The sequence below is a fragment of the Parasteatoda tepidariorum genome, chromosome 8, assembly GCF_982258835.1.
Source record: "Parasteatoda tepidariorum strain Cologne lab strain chromosome 8, Ptep-v5.0, whole genome shotgun sequence".
In the NCBI taxonomy this organism is placed as follows: domain Eukaryota; kingdom Metazoa; phylum Arthropoda; class Arachnida; order Araneae; family Theridiidae; genus Parasteatoda; species Parasteatoda tepidariorum.
In genome coordinates this window covers 31,926,712-31,947,836 of record NC_141762.1, presented here as the reverse complement: position 1 = coordinate 31,947,836, position 21,125 = coordinate 31,926,712, and the positions used below count along the sequence as shown (strand labels likewise).

Here is a 21,125-nt window from a genome sequence, read left to right as displayed (position 1 = left end):
ATTGAATCATTAGAAGTCTTTGTTTAGTATTCGTTATAACGCATATCGTTTGATGATTCGTCAAAATGCTGACAACTATTTGCTGCGGTTTCGTCGATTGTTTCAGCAGTATTGCGTTGACATGTATGTAAAAATAGAAACGGAACGTTTAACATTCATTAGGTTGAACCAAGCCAAACTGCGTTCTGATGAGTACATCCATTTACGTGATGCAGTTAGTACTGAAGGAAATGCAGCTAATATTGGTCGATTAACTATTCTGCCGGCGACATACATTGGTAGTCCACGTCATATGCATGAATATGCACAAGATGCAATGACATATGTTCGTCATTACGGTCGGCCCGATCTCTTTATTACTTTTACCTGTAATCCAAAATGGATAGAAATTACTCAATTGCTGCTTCCCGGACAAACATCAAGTGATAGACACGACATCACAGCACGTATATTCAGGCAAAAAATTCGGTCCCTGATGAACTTTATTGTTAAACAACGCGTCTTTGGAGATACTCGATGCTGGATGTATTCAATCGAATGGCAAAAGCGAGGCCTGCCGCACGCACACATTCTTATTTGGTTAGTGGAAAGAATTCAGCCTGACCAAATAGATGATATCATATGTGCTGAGATTCCTGATTATGAAGTCGATCCAGACCTACATGATGTTGTTACTACTAATATGATTCATGGACCGTGTGGTGCCATCAATCCCCAATCACCTTGCATGGTCGATGGAAAGTGCTCTAAACGATATCCACGGAAATTAACGGCGGAGACTGTCACTGGCAATGATGGTTATCCGCTGTATCGGCGTCGATCACCAGATGACAACGGTCGAACTGTCACAACGAAAGTGAAAAGAATGGATTTCGTTGTCGACAACAGTTGGATTGTTCCATATTCGCCACTTATTTCTAAATCGTTCAAGACACATTGCAACGTTGAATACTGCAATTCAGTTAAGTCCATAAAATATATTTGCAAATATGTCACGAAAGGCAGTGATATGGCGGTTTTTGGATTGCAATCCTCGAATACCAACGATGAAATTTCACGCTATCAAGTTGGTCGTTATGTGAACTGTAATGAAGCGATTTGGCGTATATTCGCATTTCCCATTCACGAACGTCATCCTACTGTTACGCATTTGGCGGTGCATCTGGAGAATGGTCAACGAGTATATTTCACGGCTTCGAATGCTACGCAACGTGCTGAAACACCTCCAGCAACTACATTGACCAGTTTTTTTGCAATCTGCCAAAGCGATCAGTTTGCACGAACTTTGCTTTACTCGGAGATGCCACGTTATTATACTTGGAATGCTTCATCGAAGAATTTTCAAAGACGGAAGCAAGGCGATGCGGTTCCTGGGTATCCAGATGTGCGTTCTACTGATGCTCTTGGTCGTATGTATACAGTTCATCCAAAGAATAATGAATGTTTCTATTTGCGGTTGTTGCTGGTAAATGTGCGTGGGCCAACGTCATTTGAGTCACTACGAACTGTTAATGGTGTAATATTCCCAACATATCGTGCTGCATGTGAAGAATTGAAGTTATTAGAAAACGATAGTCATTGGGATACGACAATCGCTGAAGCCATTATCTCTGCATCTCCAAGTCAGATACGCACATTATTCGCTATCATAATTTCGACATGTTTTCCATCAAACCCATGTAACCTGTGGCACAAATACAAGGATAATATGTCAGAAGATATTTTACATCAAATTCGCGTCAGTTCCAGAAATCACGATATTGAGATGAATGAGGAGATACATAATCGTGCTTTACTATTGATCGAAGATATGTGTTACCTCATGTGCGGTAATTTATTAATCAGGTTAGGAATGCCAGCACCATATCGTGAAATGAATGACGCATTTAATCGAGAATTGGAACGGGAACGTGAATATGATCACCAGGAATTAGATTTAGTAGTTCAAACGAATGTACCCCTGTTGAATTACCAACAAAAGGAAGTTTATGATACTTTAATGAAGGCAATCGATAATGAATATGGTGGTTTATATTTCCTAGATGCCCCTGGTGGAACTGGCAAGACATTCCTCATGTCATTAGTTTTAGCAACTGTTCGGGCGAGATCTAACATAGCGGTTGCAGTTGCTTCTTCTGGAATAGCAGCCACATTGTTAGAAGGATGCCGTACGGCTCATTCAGCATTCAAATTACCGTTAAATCTTCAAACTATTGAAGAACCAACGTGTAATATTGCAAAACACTCAGCAATGGCCAAAGTTTTAGCGGTATCGAAAATCATCATCTGGGACGAATGCACAATGGCGCATAAACGTGCATTAGAAGCACTTAACCGAACATTAAAAGATTTACGCAATGACTCGAGATGTTTTGGAGGAGCAATGATTTTACTTTCTGGCGATTTCCGCCAAATACTGCCAGTAATTCCAAGATCTACGGCTGCCGACGAAATAAACGCTTGCCTCAAATCGTCAAATCTATGGCGCCATGTGAAGAAACTGCAACTGACAACAAACATGAGAGTTACATTGCTTAATGATACATCTGCTGAAGATTTCTCGGAGCAATTGCTGACTATCGGTAATGGTCAAGTACCTGTCGATGAATCGAGCGGATTAATATCATTTCCAAATAATTTCTGTAATTTTGTCTCATCAAAAGACGAACTTATCAACAATGTACTTCCAGAAATTATTTCTAACTACAAAAATTATGAATGGATAAGTGAGCGAGCAATTTTAGCGGCTAAGAATGAAGATGTAGATGACCTAAACTACATAATTCAAAATAAGATCATTGGAACAATGCATTCATTCAAATCTATTGACTGCGTCACAAATGAAGATGAAGCCACCAACTATCCAATTGAATTTTTAAACTCTTTGGACGTGCCTGGCTTACCACCGCACAATTTACGCCTAAAGGTTGGCTCCGTAGTAATCATGCTTCGAAACATAAACCAACCAAAACTGTGCAACGGTACGCGTTTGGTGGTTAGAAAATTGATGAACAATGTAATTTACGCTACGATAATGATAGGAAAATTCAAAGGTGAGGAAGTTCTCATTCCGAGGATACCGATGATCCCAACCGATATGCCGTTTGAATTTAAAAGACTTCAATTTCCGATACGTCTTGCATTTGCCATGACCATCAACAAATCACAAGGCCAATCCTTAAAAGTTTGTGGTTTAAATCTAGAACATTCATGTTTTTCCCATGGTCAATTATACGTGGCATGTTCACGGGTCGGAAGACCATCTGCGTTGTTTGTTTTTGCGCCTGATAATAAAACAAAAAATGTCGTGTATCACAAGGTACTTAAATGAAGAGCAACCTATGTACTAAAATACAGAAATAATTATGAATGATTGATGTAGAAATTTAATTTTTTTTGTATTTTTTCCAATAAAAAAAAATCTGCTTATTTATTGACATTAAGGCGGAACAAAGTTCGCCGGGTCAGCTAGTATATATATATATATATATATATATATATATATATATATATATATATATATATATATATATATATATATATATATATATATATATATATATATATATATGTGCGTGTGTGTGTTAGTACAGTGGAACTCCGGGTTCATGTTTCGTACATCATCCTGCATTTTACTAAACCTTTTTTCAAGAAAATCCCGCTTTATACGTTTTTCTAACAGAAAAAAATAATTTTTTCTCTGCAAAGCTCGCACAAACTTTATCGGAGTTTTCTCACTCTTCTTTTCTTTTCTAAAAGAAAAAGAGACTTGTTTACTAACTTTCTCCACATTCTTTCTGCTTTATCTTATTGTCCTTTTGTCTGTGAGATTGTAAAATTTGAGAGTCGAATTTTTTCAAGCAAATTTCAACCTTAAAACCTTTTAATTACTAAACATTGAGAGAACGTTAAACTAAGGAATTGGCTAGGCAATAATTTCTTTTTCTTCATTTCGATGACCTCACAGATGCTTCGAACGCAAAAATAAGAGTTCTAGAAGCAAAAAGAAATGTTTTGAATTTGATTTCCTCTGCGTTGGATGCTGTCAATTCAAATGAATTACAAATGGGTTTAATAAATCTTCTCTGAGTTAATAAAATTGCATGTCGGAATTAAATTGCGTATCTGAAGATCTTCCGAAGTCAATGGCCCGTATATCAACTGAAATACGCATTCTATTACTTTTAAATTCTTTCAATATCTGATTTAATGCTTGTCCTCGACGAAAGCGATGAAAACGAGGAGGATTAGCAAAATATATTGGAAGATATACCCATTTCTAATATACACTTTGAAAGCAAATTCTAAAGCATTTTCTAATGTAAACCATAAAGCAAATATTGAGAGCGATATTGTTAAAATTGTATACAAAGATAAAAATATGTAAAGATAGCACATTTTTCTAGTAGTACATCTTGTAAGTTTTAATTTTTGAAAAATATACTTAAATTTCTTTCTTATCTCTATTTCACCTAATCCTGCTTCGTTATTACCTAAAATATACTATTAAAATTAAAATAAAAATAAAAATTTAAGTATGTAAAATATACTCAATTTTTTTTATATCGACTTTACTTATTGTCGTATAAATTCGCGCACCAGTAAGAGATGTCAGAATGAAACGAAATTCGATATTTGCGAGAAGGCCAGGGAAGTATGATAGTGTGGCGGATGCGATCCTGTGACCTTTGTTTGTAGCAAAAAGGTCTTATGAGTCCTACATTGAGTGGCAATACGTGTGATTGAAGGACATCACAAACGTACCCCGAACTTTTCATAGAGCCGGGGATCAGTATTAAGAGTCATGATATGTCGTACGCAAAGGCACCTCAAACTATTACACAGTTGTAGGAGCGGTATAGCTCCACAAACGTATACGATTGTCATCACTATCTTATTTCAAACTGGATTCATCGCTGAAAACAATCTGGTTCCATTCATTCGCAATCCATCTCGTCGAGCGCGACACTACTTCAAACAGAGGCAGCGGTAGAAGTTAAAAATATAGAGAAAACGTGGAAAATAATAAAGATTTATGAAAAGAGAGTGAAAAAAATTATTAAAATAAAATATTTGAAAGAAACTTTTTTTTAAAAGAAGAAAAACATTAAGAAATATATATATTAAAAAGCAGGAAAACAAAGAAAGAAAATATATAATCTCTACATCAGCTCACACGATTGCATCCGCAAAAAGGAGTGCTTTCTAATATTGTATCTATATAGCCAAAGCAAAATATATCAATACAATAGTGTGAGGAGCACTAAAATTGAGTATAAGTTGTTAGAGAAAATGGTGCCAGGTTTAGTTAGTTAAGTATTCGACCCACATGCAATTGTTCTAAATTCTATAGGACTTTTAGGAAATTTTAGACTTATAATTGAGTAAGGAAATTGTATTTTACTAATTTTAATTTTCAACTTTCTATATAAAGCTAAAATTTTTTTAATGATAATATTATTATTGAAATCACTAAGCTTAAAATGTTTAAAATTTTTTGACAAGTATTTAAATATTTAATAGAGAATTTTTTGCGAATTGATTGCATGATATTAATATATATATTTTGCATTATTTTAAAACATATTTTTAAATTTTTTTAAAAAAAATGTTTTTTAAAAATATTTTATTTTAATAATTTTTCTTCTTCTCTTTTCATAACACTTTTTTTTTCATAATCTCATAACAAGGGCATTTGGCATAACAAGGTTTTCGAGTAGAAGTTCGAGACATCGAAAGTATATATAACGCAGAGGGAGCTGCAGATTAGTCTGCTGCTCCCTGCGCGTGCTGGATAGTTTCTACTACCAAGAATATAGCATGCTTTCTAACTTATATAATAAAATGTAACTTATGTATTAAAGTTAAAATAGACTCACACATTCCAGGGACAGCTAGAATAATGCACTGCCACAAAGCCATCGTAAACATATACGGATTCATAGAGAATGCTGCATGATATATAATTGTTGGGAAGAATACGTGCATTAAAAGTTGAGCATTAGACTTGGAGACATTCGTGAAAATGTTCAATTCTTTCACATTGAGATCTATTATACCCAAAACCAATCCATAAATGAAGATTATTGCTGTATACGGGACTGGCAGGTTTTTCAAAAATTCTCGACAGATAACTAAAATAATAAAGAATTCGGTATAAAAATGTACAAGATTATCTCAGTGTTGAAACATATTTTCAGATGAGTTCAAGTACTTAATAAGGAATGGAACTTCCGAAGCAACCCATGACCGAAATCGTGAGGTAAAAGTGATAACAGAGACATATATCTTGTAGGACACAAGACAGGGATTGAACTTTTACATTCATATATCAACTCTCAGCCAAAGCTTTTTCATCATTACAATCCTATATATGGTCTTATTCACCAAAACCAAAAACCATACTCACAATATTGATCAACACGGCTTACTTAAGTCGATATGATTTGGAAATGCAAAAAATTAAAAATATTGTTTTACAAATTGTGTTGTAAGTGCAATATAGCTTTTGTCCTTTTGAAATAATAATTATTTTTTCTTCACTATTATTCTGCCAAGTATTCATATTCGTCCAAAAAATATAAATTAAAAATTTCAACAAGTATGGAAGTTAAGCATCATTTCAAGCGACTGATATGGGTTAATTGAAAACCTTAATGGAGTACAAATTGTGTATTAGAGAAAAACAGTTTATAATCCTGAAAAAATTTATTGGGTTGGTAATATCTAACCTAACTCTGCATTTAAGATCTTGCAAGCTAGTAAGGATAAAGGACATGTAGATTCAATTCTTTTCAAAACTACGAAAAATATAAATTGGAAATTTCGGAGGCCAACTGAGAAAGGCCTTCTTGGCTCTGTTTGGCCCCAAGTCAAAATTCGTGATAGTCCCAGCAAAAGATTTTGATGGTTAATGTTGGTTTCAGTACGATTCATGATGGTCCAACATCATTTGATGGTCACCATCATCCAACATTTTCCTTTATGAGTTCAGGTTTTCGACATGACAGTAGCATTTTCCATCATTTCAAGATGAAAAATGCTACTTTAATACTATGATGGCTAAGTTTGATTCTCATGGACCAGCAATCAATGATGATCCGTGATTGTCTACGATGGATCCCACTATACATTTCTATGATGATTAAATGGGAATTCTTGTCTGTTCTCTGGAATATACCATAAAAACAATTTGTTTTTTTCATGATTGTCCATCATAAATCTGTCCGAATTCCTACATTGGGATGATGGTTGTTCATGATATTTTAAGCATTTGATTTCTAAGAAACTATGATGGAAATTTCTGATGGTTTAACATGAACAAACATCAAAACAAGTTGCTATTCTAATGTTGGACCATCATAAGCAAGCCCGAATTCCTACATTGGGGTGATGGTTACTTATGTTAGTTGCCATCAAAAATATAATTGTTCATGATGGAATTATGGATAGTTACCATCAAGATTATGTTGGTCCATCAATGGAATTTCAACTTAGGGCTGTGAGTATATAATCTTCAGTATATAAGCTTCAGCTCGGACAAGTTGGTAGGGACAAAAGGCATTCGTAGACTAGATTTATTACAGAAGTACAAAATAAATAAATAAGCAGGAGATCCTAGAGGACAGCGGAGAAAAGTATGTTCATCTGGTTTAAGAAGATTAATCCAGCGGTTAGAGAAGTACAGCCATTATTGTACAAATCTATGACACCGAGGAGTTAGGGAAATAGCAATGTATGGAACACTTCCAAATAAATCACTTCTGAAACGCGAACATTAAAAAATACATCAAATTGAAAGGTCACTCATGCCTATACGCTCACTCATGCGTATAATTAAAGCTGAAATTATAAAACTTGTCTTTCAATATCAAATTGATGTTATTAAAAAAAGTCAAATTGCTTACATCCTGTATGATGATTGAAATCTGCCTAAATTCTATTTATTTTATTATTATTATACAATTTATATGGGAATACTAGTTAAATTTCTCATTATACTTACCAGCTACGAAAAGTGAAACACAAACAAAAGCGATTCCAGGCATGAAATAGTTCTCGTCATGGCGAACATACGTTTCATTGGTTTTATTGCCAAAAACTTGCTCGATTAGAGAAACAACAAATGAATTACCATTCACCACCATCTTGATATAGGTTTGTCTTGATATGTGATCGATGTCAGTTCTATTGAATGAAGAAGAAATGAATCAAACATTCTCTCTTATATTTGTGCAAAAGACTAAAATTAATATACCGTTGCAAGTATTGGCATTTGTTGAACCATAATATTGTTCCTATTTGGCGCAATTGTGGCAAAGTGTAAACTGTAATATCCAAATAATTTCTAGCGTCTTAATATACAATACATGTTTCAGCTGGATAACATGATTCAAGCGAGCACCATTTCATTCTGTTGCAGTTGTATTATAAATGATGTTAACCATTGTGGTTAAGTGGTTAACGTGTTAACCACTTAACTTTCTCAATTTATTCTCCCTTTGGTAAAAAAGGCGTTTGATTTTTAAAATCAAAAGTCTAATTCTCCGAATTTTTTTTATTTTTTTATTTTTACCACATTTATACTACTGTGTAATGCTTTGTAATGTTTTTATTATTTCCAATGAGCTGCACAAGTGCGCACATGAGCAGACCTAGTGCGTTCTCAAGAAGTGGTATCCACTCTTTCAGGACCACCACAATAGGTGAGATACCGTTGACCATGTTAATTTGGACGTCTAGTTTCTGCCACTCTAGATGGCAGCACCGACTCTTATTTGGATGCTAAAGTGCACTAGGAATTCAATTTTGCCGGAAATGCCGAGAACCAATAAGGCACTCCAGGGATCTTTTACATGCCGCATAATCATACGACATGGCCGCTGAGGATTTTCTACATTCCGAAAATCCGCTGTCTGGGCCAATGTATTTTATGAATATTTTATGGCTGGGTAATGTTTCTCATGAAAAAAAATCTAACATTGATTTAATTATTTCAAAGCGAATTTTAATGAATCTATTTTATGAATTTGAAATCAATCGCATTTTCAACTTTCGCTTTTATTTTGAATAAAAAGTGACTCAAATACGTTATTTTTTTTAAATCACACTTTGTATTTTACCACACTTTATATCATTTTTTATAAAATATTATTACGTTCCTTTGTTTTTCTTCAGAAGTTATGAAAATTGTTTTGTTTCTCGGAAGAATCTACGAATTTCATAAAAATTAGATAAAGAAAAATGTCAGTGTAGGAAGTACCGGGCAATGGCTTTTATTCTTAAGAAATCAGTGTAAGATCAAGATCAGTGAAGACCAGACAAAAGCACTTTACCTAAAAATACACCAATTTTGGAAAGAGTGGTTAATAATCCTTAAACTTAAAAATAAAACATTAAAAAAAACCCATCAGTGTAAGTAAAACCAGGCAAGTTTACACCGATCAATGGCACTATAACTCCATAATTAATAGTGATAGGAATATGAATCATTTTTCAATTACTAAACTTGCAAAAGAAAGACAAACATCCACTTTGCGTAGGTAAAATAGCACTGCATGCCTTCAATTTAAAAATTTTGTATACCAGGCATTACTTTTAGAATGGTACAACCTAATTATCATCCGTATCATAAGCTTTTTGTTCTATGGACAGGACTCTTTCTTTTTAATTTACAATTTGGAATTTTCCGGTGGACAACAGCAAATAATTTATAGTTTAATTATTTTTATCATTAATTTTTTAAACAAGCCATTTAAAAAAAAAATTGTAGTTACGTGAGTTTGAGTCAAATAAAAGCTTCACTATTTTGTGCTTTATAGTCTCGATTAATTTATAATAAATTGACTATAAAACATTTTCCAGATTTAAGACAGTTTTACAGAATTTACCAGTTTTCATCTGGAAGTCCAGTAAACTCCAAACAAATCGTCCCAGAATTAATGAAATTAGTTGAAAGAGATATTTATACAGTTATAAACTAAAGGAAAATAAATAACTATTAACTAAAGTAATAAATATTTCATTAAATGATTTCAGTGTTTCAGTGGCAGGTGCTTTGATATTAGAAGCTCTGAAATATGTGTTCGTATCTGGATATAAATAATCAGCAATATTTACCAAACAAAGGGGAAAAACATCAACAAAGAAACTAGTTCTCATTTGGATTGGCGTGACTCGATCGAAAAATTAGTTTCATAGCATTTTCAGGCGTTCGCAGTAAACTTCAACCTATCTTTTTTATTTATTTCACGGATCCAAGATCACGGGTCACGAGCTTAACAGTTACCATAGCGACAGGTTTTTAGTATAAATTTGAAAATTTTCAGTCGTAATGAAATAGACCTTAGTACAAATAGAAAATCACAGTTTCAAAATCTAATCATTAATAAAATTAATAAGATTTGAAGATATGGCAGATTTTAGTAAAATTCCTGGCGCCGATCAAATTTCCGATCTCTCAAGCTGGGAAATAGCCTTGATTATCGGGATAGGTGCTGCAGCTCTTCTTGGTGTCGCTTACTGGTATATCAACAAAAGTGATAACCCTCAATTATAATATAATGGAAGATAGGTAAGTTACAGATATTTATTAATAACTTAGAATTGAGGATTTTAATATGATTCGCGCAGTGTTAAACCAATACTATAATTGGGAAGATTTGTACAGTTGCTGACTAATATTTCGATTTTATTTGAAACTTGGTACATTAGTTATGTACTTAGCTCTTCAAGTAATTTATTGATATGAATGTAGAACTCGTAACCCCATGAAATGGATATAATACTTAAGAAGTGGTACTGCATATAAAATCTTCCAATTTCCTAATAATTCTATTTTGATTATTTACAGTTAGAAAATCTAGCTCTTAAGCCATTTTGGTTAAAGTGTAGAATCGGGGCATCTGAGATTTGGCGAATTGAAAACATGCCTATTATACATATGAAAATAAACCAAGAATCAATCACATAACGGTAAGTAGAAATAGTGGTAACCTGATGCTAACGTTACTGAAAGCATAGACAGCAAGAAAAGAATATCATGGTAATTACAAACTGAGTTTCAGCAAAATTTTATAATTGGAATTTGTCCCCAAACCAAGAGGGCCCCTAATTTCATACTTTATACAAAATGTCTTAAAAGCAAAGTGAAGAATTTAATAAACTATTTGTATGTCATAAAGTACTCCCAAAATTTGTGTATTAATTTGAATTTTTGGTAATGGTAATTTGCGAGATAAAATATCGCCAAGAATAATAAAGTAAAATAAAGCGCTATACGAAAGAATAAAAAGTTTTCATTGTTGATATACATTTCAAAATATTTAGTTTTTCTTGGGTTTAATGATCAGAATTGACCATCTAGATCATGCAAATTAGTGCTGCTCAATTAGTGCTAAATTATGTACATAAATAATTAATATTATTTTATTTAAAAAAGGTAATAGTTACAATAAAAAGATGGAATTAATTTCGGAAGACAAAATAAATCAACTTGTAATCAGAGTACACGAATAGCTTTTAAATAGCTAATTAAAGACCATTAATAAACTATTTGTTAAGCTTAGATTGATTTAAGTTCACAATTGTTGATGTTTTCTTAGAGAAAATTAGCACTGCATCAAATTTCAGCGCCATTTATGCAAATATGTTGTTGAAGTTTTCGACAAAATTAGGCGAGGTACTCTAAATTGTTCACTTTATGACTCATTAATAAATTAACAATTTAGAATTAAAACTACTCGTTTTCTATCAAATTTACTAATTTTGCGAGATTTTAGGTACCCTGTGTACCTGTAATAACATGAAGAAAAATTATGCAATTAAAAATATTCAATAAAGTTATTCAAAGTTCATAAGGTTGTCAAAGTAGTTACCAAAAGTGTTACTCACCAACAATAAACATTGAAACATTTATCCAATATAGCAAAGAGAAACAAAAAAGTCTCGTTTATTTACAGAGAAACAAAGTTATGGTAAAATTACGGTAATGATACTTCTGGTAAAAAACTCCATTAATTTGGTAATAAAACCAAAATATCTGGTATTTAAACCATTCACTTGGTAATTGTTTTGTTCATAACATAACTGTTTATCGGAAATTTTGGTTTTCAAAATTGTTGCTCTTATTACCATACATATATTTCAAATAGAAAACTGAAAAGTGAATTTAGTCGAATAGATGGTTTTTATGTCCTTCTCTAGGACGTCATGATAATATTACCGAATTTTACCATATTTTTAATTAAACATCATAGTAATAAAACCATATTTTGTGGTTAATTTTTCAAAAAGTCATTACGAAACCACTTTGCTAAATTTTACCACATTTGGTAGCGTACATACTTTTTCCCTTCTCAGTGCTTACTTCTAGTTAATACTTTTAAGAGTAACTGTGAAAGAAAGTTACTCTGTCAAAGATAGTACAGTAAGTAAAGGTACTAACCTAAAAATAACGTGTAAAATATAGTTTATTTTTAGTTGAAGCGATGTTCTATTGGGTCTTAGATCTCCATTTGCAATATGAAAGTATGCTATGTGTTTCATCATTCTAACAATAAATATATTTATCCATTTTCAAAAGATATATGACTTATAACTTATTAACCATCGTTTTAAATTTACCAGATATTTCATACATTGCCAAGATAAGTAGACTTGAACAGTCGGTCGAGTATTTTTGATACTACACCGTTTCGGAGGGCCGTAAAAGATCTGAAATCTAGGTCCTAACTTTGGGATATTAGTTGAAAAGGTGAATGCTCCATAGCATCCATTTTCTGAAAGAAAAAAAGGCAGTTTTTCTTATTCATTCTCAGCCTAAAGTCGTACAAAACACAAAAGGATTCACATCAGTAATAGTTTGACAATTTTTTCGGCCTTTCAAAATAGAGTTTAAAATTGTTTTTTTATAATATTTGGAATTTCAAAATCTGCATTAAAATCTAGATGGTTCATACAATTTTTCACTTTACTAATACAATTATCATCATTCATTTTCTAAATTACAAGTGAGTCGCCAAAAGTTCTACTAGTTTACTGCAATTCGTATTTATGGATTCATGTGTTTTTCATCGGAAAGGAATGTGAAGGACACCATTCACCATTCAGAATGACATTCAAGAAAGACATGTTTCTTAAAAAAAGATAGATGTCAATAAATTCTTCAAATATATGTTTCAAAACTTCGAACTTAACGTATTGTTAGGGTGGCTTTTATATGTTCAATTCAAAGAACTAAACATCAAAATAAAGAAATAAAAAAACTTCAAATAACATTCCTCCAATTACGATTTTTTTTAGTTTTTATTAATTACTTTAGATATAAAATTTTGAAAAAATATTAATTTTTAAAGGATATTAATAAAGTATGTATTAATTTTCATAATTATTAATAGAAGATTATTAAAATTTTAATATAGTTTATATTTCTGAAAAATTTGTAAACTCGATCACAAAAGCTTTCTCTCTATTTGTCCCTACCCATATAATTTTTAAGAATAATTATTAAATACTTATGAAAAAAAAAGTTTAAAATGAGTAAAAGTTTCAAATTTTATCGCTCAAAAGATTTTTTTATTGCGTAATTATATTATTAAAAAAAACCTTTATTTTAAGCAACAGCTTTTACACATAATTTTTACAGAGGAGCATCGTCACTAAATGTTATTTCTCATAAAGAATATCACAGCAGTGAAAATAATAATTTTCTTTAGTTAAACTGTATTTGCATGCAAAAACCAGCATAAATGAAGAGTAATGTTTTGTACATTCTAATTGAGAGGTATCTTATCTTTCTTCCACTTATACATAGCTGAAGTTTCTCTCAAAATGTTTGATTAACTTTTGACTTAACATTTGAAAACATAAAAATATTGACTCATTTTTAGCTGCTAGTAATTTGTGTAAATTTTCTTTACAGTCTTGATGAAATTATTCAAGTACACAATTTAAAATTGTCATTGATAATCAGATAGCGTGATTTGAATAATAAATAATCTAAAGCATTTAGTTAAGCAATTGACGATATTTTACATCTTTTTTTCTATTCTTCGTTTACTTTTTCCGAAAACCTAAGGGAGTTTTCTGTAACAAAATAAATCCAATATGAAAGTTTTATTATGTATTTTTCACGTAAAGTATATGATTTATTCAAAGATCCAAGGCTAAAAAAAATTGGAAACTTTGTTGCAGTCAATTTTAATGTGTGTGGCAAACTTTGAAACGCGAAATATTCGTATGTTTGAAAATTTGCTTAGGAATTTTAAAAGGAGTTCCGCAGAATATTTAGTCTGAAATAGAAGTCTCTTAACTGAAATTATGTGATTCGTATCGATGAGTATTATTAGCACGATGAACACACTTAAAACAAAGATGATATAAAATGATTTTTATTAAACGTAGCTTTAGACAGTAAAATGTAGTGTTTTAACTTTCAATTTTGTTTTTCTCGTGGTTTCTCTAAGTAAATGAGATTTTTTTCAATGTTAAAAAAGTACACCAGTAACAAAGTTACAGAATGATTTGTATTGTATTAAATTCATTCAAATTTTATTGATATTTCCTCAATAATATAATAAATGTCTGGATTTTTTGTTACATAGTTAGCCTTCATATTCTAGCATACGCAAAGTCCTTGTGATTTTCATCTTACTATACTTCTGGTTTTCCAATACATGGGTTCGTATAATCCAAATTTTTTTTTTGTGTGCATTAGTGAATCTTGATCACTGAACGGAAGATATTTTCTCGGTAAAGTATAAAAACATTTAATACGAGGTTCTTGTTTAATGCACCACTTATGTGTTGGCGACAATGTTTAAAGCAAAAGTTTCCCGCCAAGGCCATTTGGTTGAATTTTAAGCAATAGGGTATTAAAAAATTCAAGAAGAAGAAGATCACGGATACCCACACATGTGACATATGACGTTATTGTCAGCTGGTCATTTATAAGCAAAACGGAATTTTTAAGTTGAGCTAAGTTTCTCCATATAAGTTAGGTTATTAATTAACGTGAAGTTAATTAAATACAAATCCGAATCGAACTGTTTCTCGTCAAAGTCTTCTACTCTACTTAGACTTATTATTTGTTTGTGTATTTTAATATAACCAGGATATATTTTTGCTTTGTGTACCTGACAACTTCGATGCATAATTAGTTTATGTTCTCCATGACTTCATTACTGTGTGTTAAGTAAGAAATATATAGTGAAGGAATAGAAATATTTGTTAAAGAATATAGAAGGTGTCACTTAAGAGAATTGATATTTAGCGGGCTTGGCTTACTCGAAATGGAATGGGAAGAACAGTTGCTAACGTCAACAACTAATCAGGATCGAGATATCCACACATGTCACTTGCAGGTATCTCATTAACTTAATGAAGCTAATTTGACATAAATATGTATTTCTCGTGAAAAACTACTGCGGTAACTAAAATAACTGAAATTATTCAGGAATTTTTAAAGCTAGTTAAAAGTCACTAAGATGGATCATCTGATACAGAAATGACATTTACATCTTTCTATGCATAAGAATGGTGATATGGTGTATCCATTCAGCACTTGGAGGAACATTGAAAGATGACTTAGATCATTTTATCAATGTGCTGTAATGTGTAAATTGCACGAATAGAAGCTTTGGAATTCATGATGTATCCGTTCATTATGATTATTTTAATAAATTTTAAGATCTTACATCACGAAATTAAAGATATAATTTCGTTTTATAATGTTTCGAGAATTGAGGTAACAACTTACATTCTTGCAGTCATTGTTTTGAAATGTTTTATTTAAGACCATTTTTATGTATTTTTGTTTTTATGGCAAATAAAAGGATTTTTTTAAACCTTAAAAACATTTTGTTAACACAAACAAACTTCTACACATGCAAATTTGAAGTAATACTTTTTCTACTTGAAATTTGATTTTAAAACATAAATAGAATTAAAAATGCATGCATGGTGAAAAATTTTGGTGTATAGTTGCTACCATTTTTGGTATTGCTGTAAACTAAATACATAAACATACAAAGAACATTAAAATTCTAAATTAAAACTATTTTATTTCGAATCCCAATAGAAGAAATGACATATGACACATTCATCAACATACACAACATGACATTTCATCAAAAACCATAAAATTATAAAATTTGGTAAGTAAAACTAAACTAGGAGCCCGTTTGCAATTTGTTAAATAATCTATTTATTTTTCTATTGTCAGAAAGGTTTTAATACACCAATGACACGCAAATTGACATAATTTAAGAATTTAATAAGGGAAACATTACATAAAAATAATTAAACAAAAAATAATTAAGCAGAAAAAATATTAAATCAGGAACGATTAATCGTAAAATAATTAAACACGATTTGCTAGTAAATCTTTCTAACCATTTATTGTCAGGCAGCAGGGATTCAAAAACCTACTTTGGATCTTCGTGATATAAAATTATTTTTTCAGTGTAGTAAGCTAAAACAGAATTGTTTGAAACTAACATAAACAAACTTAACTTAAACATTCGTGTATGTAATTTTATTTATATCTGTTTAGATTAGTTGTGTTTGTGGTGAACAAAATTCAATTTATTCTAATTTAATTAAATATAAATTGTTACCATTGCTACCATTAATAAAACTTTCTTTCTGAAACTGCGGATAGTCCTACAGTAGTTGGAGATAATGTTGCACACCAGTAAATGTCTAAATGTATAAGAGGTTAAAAGAATCCCAATAATCTGTGTGTCTAGCTAAAATTGATTTTTATTAAAAGACAAATTTTCAAATTTCCATCTGTTAAGTTATTTAGTAAAAATTTCTTTTATACGTTACTCGAATCGAGGGAAAACACGTAAGCATAAACAAAAGTTTATCTTAACCGAAGATAGGAAAAAAAAATTATTGCTTATTTATATATTAATTATTATAAAATTATTGCTTATATTTCTAAAAAATTGAGTGCTTCGTGATGATTACCCGAAAGGGTGATTAGAAACCAGTAATTAAAAAAAATGATAATGGCCCCTAAAATGGATTTTTAACATCAACAAACGAAAGCAAAAAGCCGAAATAAAGCAAAGGAAATCCAGCACGCATACGCATTCGAGGTTTAATACTGATATCTAAAACAAGGGAAAAATTAAAACTCTATCGCAATCAATCGAAATCGAGGAAGGAAGATCGGAGGAAAAAGATCTAAACCAGATTGATTATTCCATATATTTTAGGTGTTTCTGACCCACCGGTGTTACCTTCTGTTTCTTCCATCAATAATGCGTTTCTTTTAGTACTAAAAATAGTTTTTTTTTGTTTTCAATATGCCTTCGTCAGCACTTTTTCACTAGATTTAAAATGCGTTTATTTTTCTTTCCTGGCAAAAATATGGATTTGCGATCCTCAATATATAGACTTTTTAACTTCATTTTTTACAAGGACTTTAAAATTATGCATAATATCGCTTGATTTTGAATCTTCATTATTACAGTATCTGCGATTTACTTTTAACAGTGGAAGAGAGTTATTTTCTCTCTCTAAGCAATTTCAGCAATGGATTGAGTAATTTTCGATTCATAATACTTTATATCTAAATAACGTATAGTATAAATTTCTTATTGAACTATTTTCTTTCAGGTTTTGAGGATGATACCGGTTTAGTTGTCTTTAATCCTAAATTCTGTCCTGAATAGGATGAAAATATGAAGTGGTTTTGTAAAAGACTTATACCTGATAAATTTTTAAGTTGATTATAGTTGTTAAATAAAAGTAATTTTCTTGATTGAAAATTCTTGTTATTGATTTATTGCCATTGAAAATGACAACAATAATATTAACTATGCTACATTAATGGTTATTGTTAAGCAAAGCGAATTAAAATGAATAATATAGTCGCTAAAAAAGCCTTTTTTTAGTTTGAAATATAATTTCGCATGCATATGAATGCAAACAGATACTAAAATATAATTCTGAACTTAGTTACTGTTTAATAAATAATATGCACATTAAGCTTAGGAAAACTGTAATTTTGAATAAAAAAAGTCTTTAAAATAGTTTAATAAAAAAATTTTCGCGGCTTTTTTTATGGAAAACGAAAGCGAACAATATTGATATTTGACCAATCGCTTTTCTTTCTACACATAAAAGTGAAAGTCAGTCTAGACTTTCGCTAGTAAGTGAAAGCTGAAGCACTGACTTGAATCATGCTATGTTTACCCAGGGCTAAAGAGAATAGAAGGGCTGGTTCACTCCTTTGAAGTAGCTCTCGCCGCGCCAATCCTCCGATTTTCTCCAGTGACGTCACTTTGGCGCAAAGCTCGCACTTTTACTTCAAGAACGGAGTGTTCGGCCTTACTAGCTCTAACTAATATTGGAGCATTTCTTTTTGCGAGATATTCTAAGACATTTGTTATTTTCTACAATGACTTTCCTCAGTTTTTGCAGTGAATTTACAAGAATTTAAAACTATTATCGAAATGCCAGCTTGCGCGATTGCAACTTGAAAAAATTTTGATAGAAAAACAAAAGGAAAAAATATAATTTTCCGCGTGTTCCCTAAAGTAAATGAACAACTATGTAAAGAATGGATTCCGAAATGACACAGTTAATATAAAACAGTAATACGTTTATTCTGTCGTTAAGAACTTTTATAAAAATTCATTATCTAAATAGAAACCGCCTCGTTACTTCAAAAAGAAAGGCAGGTGAAAAAAATTAAAAAATGGATAAAGTCAAAGAAAATTAAAATGTAAGTAAAAAGTATAAATAAAATATATAGTTGGAATTCTCCTAATTTCATAACATGTTTTTTAATGTAGTTATTCTAAATATTTATGATTTTTTTTAAAAATCATATTTTCTTAAATTTAAATATCTATAAATTATATCATCGTAAATTTAAATATCTATAAACAATTGTATAATTTCTAATCTCATTATGAACCTAAATTATTATTTTGTTTCAGTAATTAGCATTTAAGGTTGATGTTTCCTAATGATTAAGTATGAACAAATTGCTATTAACGGCATATTTTAAAATCAGGGATTCTAAATTTAACTCAACGTATTGTTATAAAAGAATATGTAGATAAAAAAGTGTCGATATATGCTTTCATTTTTCTTAATAATTAAAGTTAAAACTGAACTTTTTAAAATAAAGTATTTATAGTGTCATTTTCATCAACTAGTTAATTATTTTTATAAGTTTAAAATGGTATTTTTTTTAATATAATGGCCAAGAAAGTTTTTTTGAACTTTGTTTATGAACGGAAATAATGTGTTAATTACGTAATGTTTGGAAGCTAATAACCAGAAAAAGTCTAAACTTATTTCTACAAAGAGAAAGGTGCAAAGTTATCATAATATCTTTGCTTGCGATCTCCGAGATCTGTGGACACAGTGACGTCATGAGGAGGGAAATCATAGCTTCAGCTCTAAGAGCGGAGTGAACTAGCCCTTCTATTCTCTTTAGCCCTGATGTTTACCTGTCTGCAAATTTTCAAGTAATGGCTTGTAAAGAATCCTGTCTTTCTGGCGTTATGTGGATCGAGTACAGTATCGGAAATACAGAATTTCATTGGTAAAAGTTATAGCTGTAGATTAAAACGTGCGCTGTCATGGAGACAGCATTTTTACAAATTATTTAAAAAAAAGAGGAAGACGAAACTATTAGAAAGAATGAAATATGCTTAAAGCTCGCTGAACTTACAGAAGTAAAGCGTGCTAGAAACAAGCATGTAAGTTGACATATTCCTTACTCTTATTCGTTCAATCTGTGTTTCAATTTAAAAACTTTTAAATTTATTAAATTCTAATAGAAATGTTAAATTCATATCCCTATAGAAACGTATTCCTATTGGTGGTAAAATCCTAGAATAGCCCACTTCTTGGCGACTTTTTGAAATCTCGCTAAGTTGGCGATTATTACTTGGATTGACATTGCTTTTTGATTATTTAAAAAACAAAAAATTATTCGTCAATTTGCTCGCCATTTTCTACCGATACCGCAAAAAGGAAATAAATAACAATAAATAAAATAATAACGATGACTCAAACAGCAAGAGATCAGAAGCATAAATGGCGGAAAAATAAACCATTTTACTTCTTTTCTAACGAAATCCAACTTTCACGCTGGTAGACATATCAAATAACCAATCAGGTTAAAAACATGTACGGCGAGATTTAAAAAAATCGCCAATGGGTGGGCTATTCAAGGATCCACCCCTTATTGGTTGCTATCTGTAACTGAGTGGTCATTGATGAATTCCAGTGGATTAGTAAGTGAAGTGATGTCAGTTTAGACATCTCTATAATAAAATATTTTAATTCCAACTATTAATAATAATTAATTAATCACATCTTTTTTGATCGCGAATTTTAAACTCTGAAACTTTATATTATCATCTGTGGCGACCGCCATATATCGTTAAATACTTTCACTGCGCTGAAACCGACTACCAGTTGTCGCGTGCAATCATTATCTAGCCACACGCTTGCTTTTTATAAAAAAAACATTATCGTTCTTTTTCTTGCCATATTTTTACAGATCTGTTATATTTAATAATAAAACTTGTTAAGGTTGTTTGTTATGTGAATTCGTAATTATTGATAAGTTAATTCACCTTCTGATCCATACTTACCACTTACTACACGAATTTACACATCCTTTAAATGAAAATATTATAAATTCCTAAAAAAACAGTACTTATCGGTTATTGGTATCATACTGTCAAGCTCGCCAACAGGAAGAACAGTGATAATCTCTGATTTTCCCAGGTCACCGGCTATCGACAGTATCGTGAATATTATATTATGCGATAATTATTGTTTTAAGTATTGGTGTGAATATAGATAAAATGTATTTGGGTAACAAAAATATTTACACCAATGTAGAAAGTAGATTAATTAAGTAAATATTACTGTATGTATTTGGAAATACATCCAGATTTGTACACATTAGTCATGGGTGTTAATATTTGCGAGTGTGACAAATTGAAAAAGCAGTAGCCAACACTTGGTCTGATAAGTAGAAGATGAAAGCTTCGATGACACCAATAAGTAGATGATGATAGGTTGGAGACCAATATCGGTCTTGATTTTGTACGACTTGAATTCGCAAAAAAACTTGAAATTCT

At 31.1% G+C, this 21,125-nt stretch overlaps 1 protein-coding gene and 1 long non-coding RNA gene across 2 annotated transcripts; both read left to right on the top strand.

Annotated features, from left to right (window-relative positions):
* Positions 1-121: 121 nt before the first annotated feature.
* Positions 122-3,331, top strand: LOC147806047 (uncharacterized). Its single transcript, XM_087149509.1, has one exon. It carries the CDS (start codon positions 122-124, stop codon positions 3,329-3,331), a length of 3,210 nt encoding a protein of 1,069 aa, XP_087005635.1.
* A 7,007-nt stretch (positions 3,332-10,338) lies between these two features.
* Positions 10,339-17,780, top strand: LOC147806046 (uncharacterized). Its single transcript, XR_015428540.1, has 2 exons — positions 10,339-10,573; positions 17,629-17,780. It is a non-coding gene; the product is annotated as an uncharacterized LOC147806046 (long non-coding RNA).
* Positions 17,781-21,125: the final 3,345 nt, after the last annotated feature.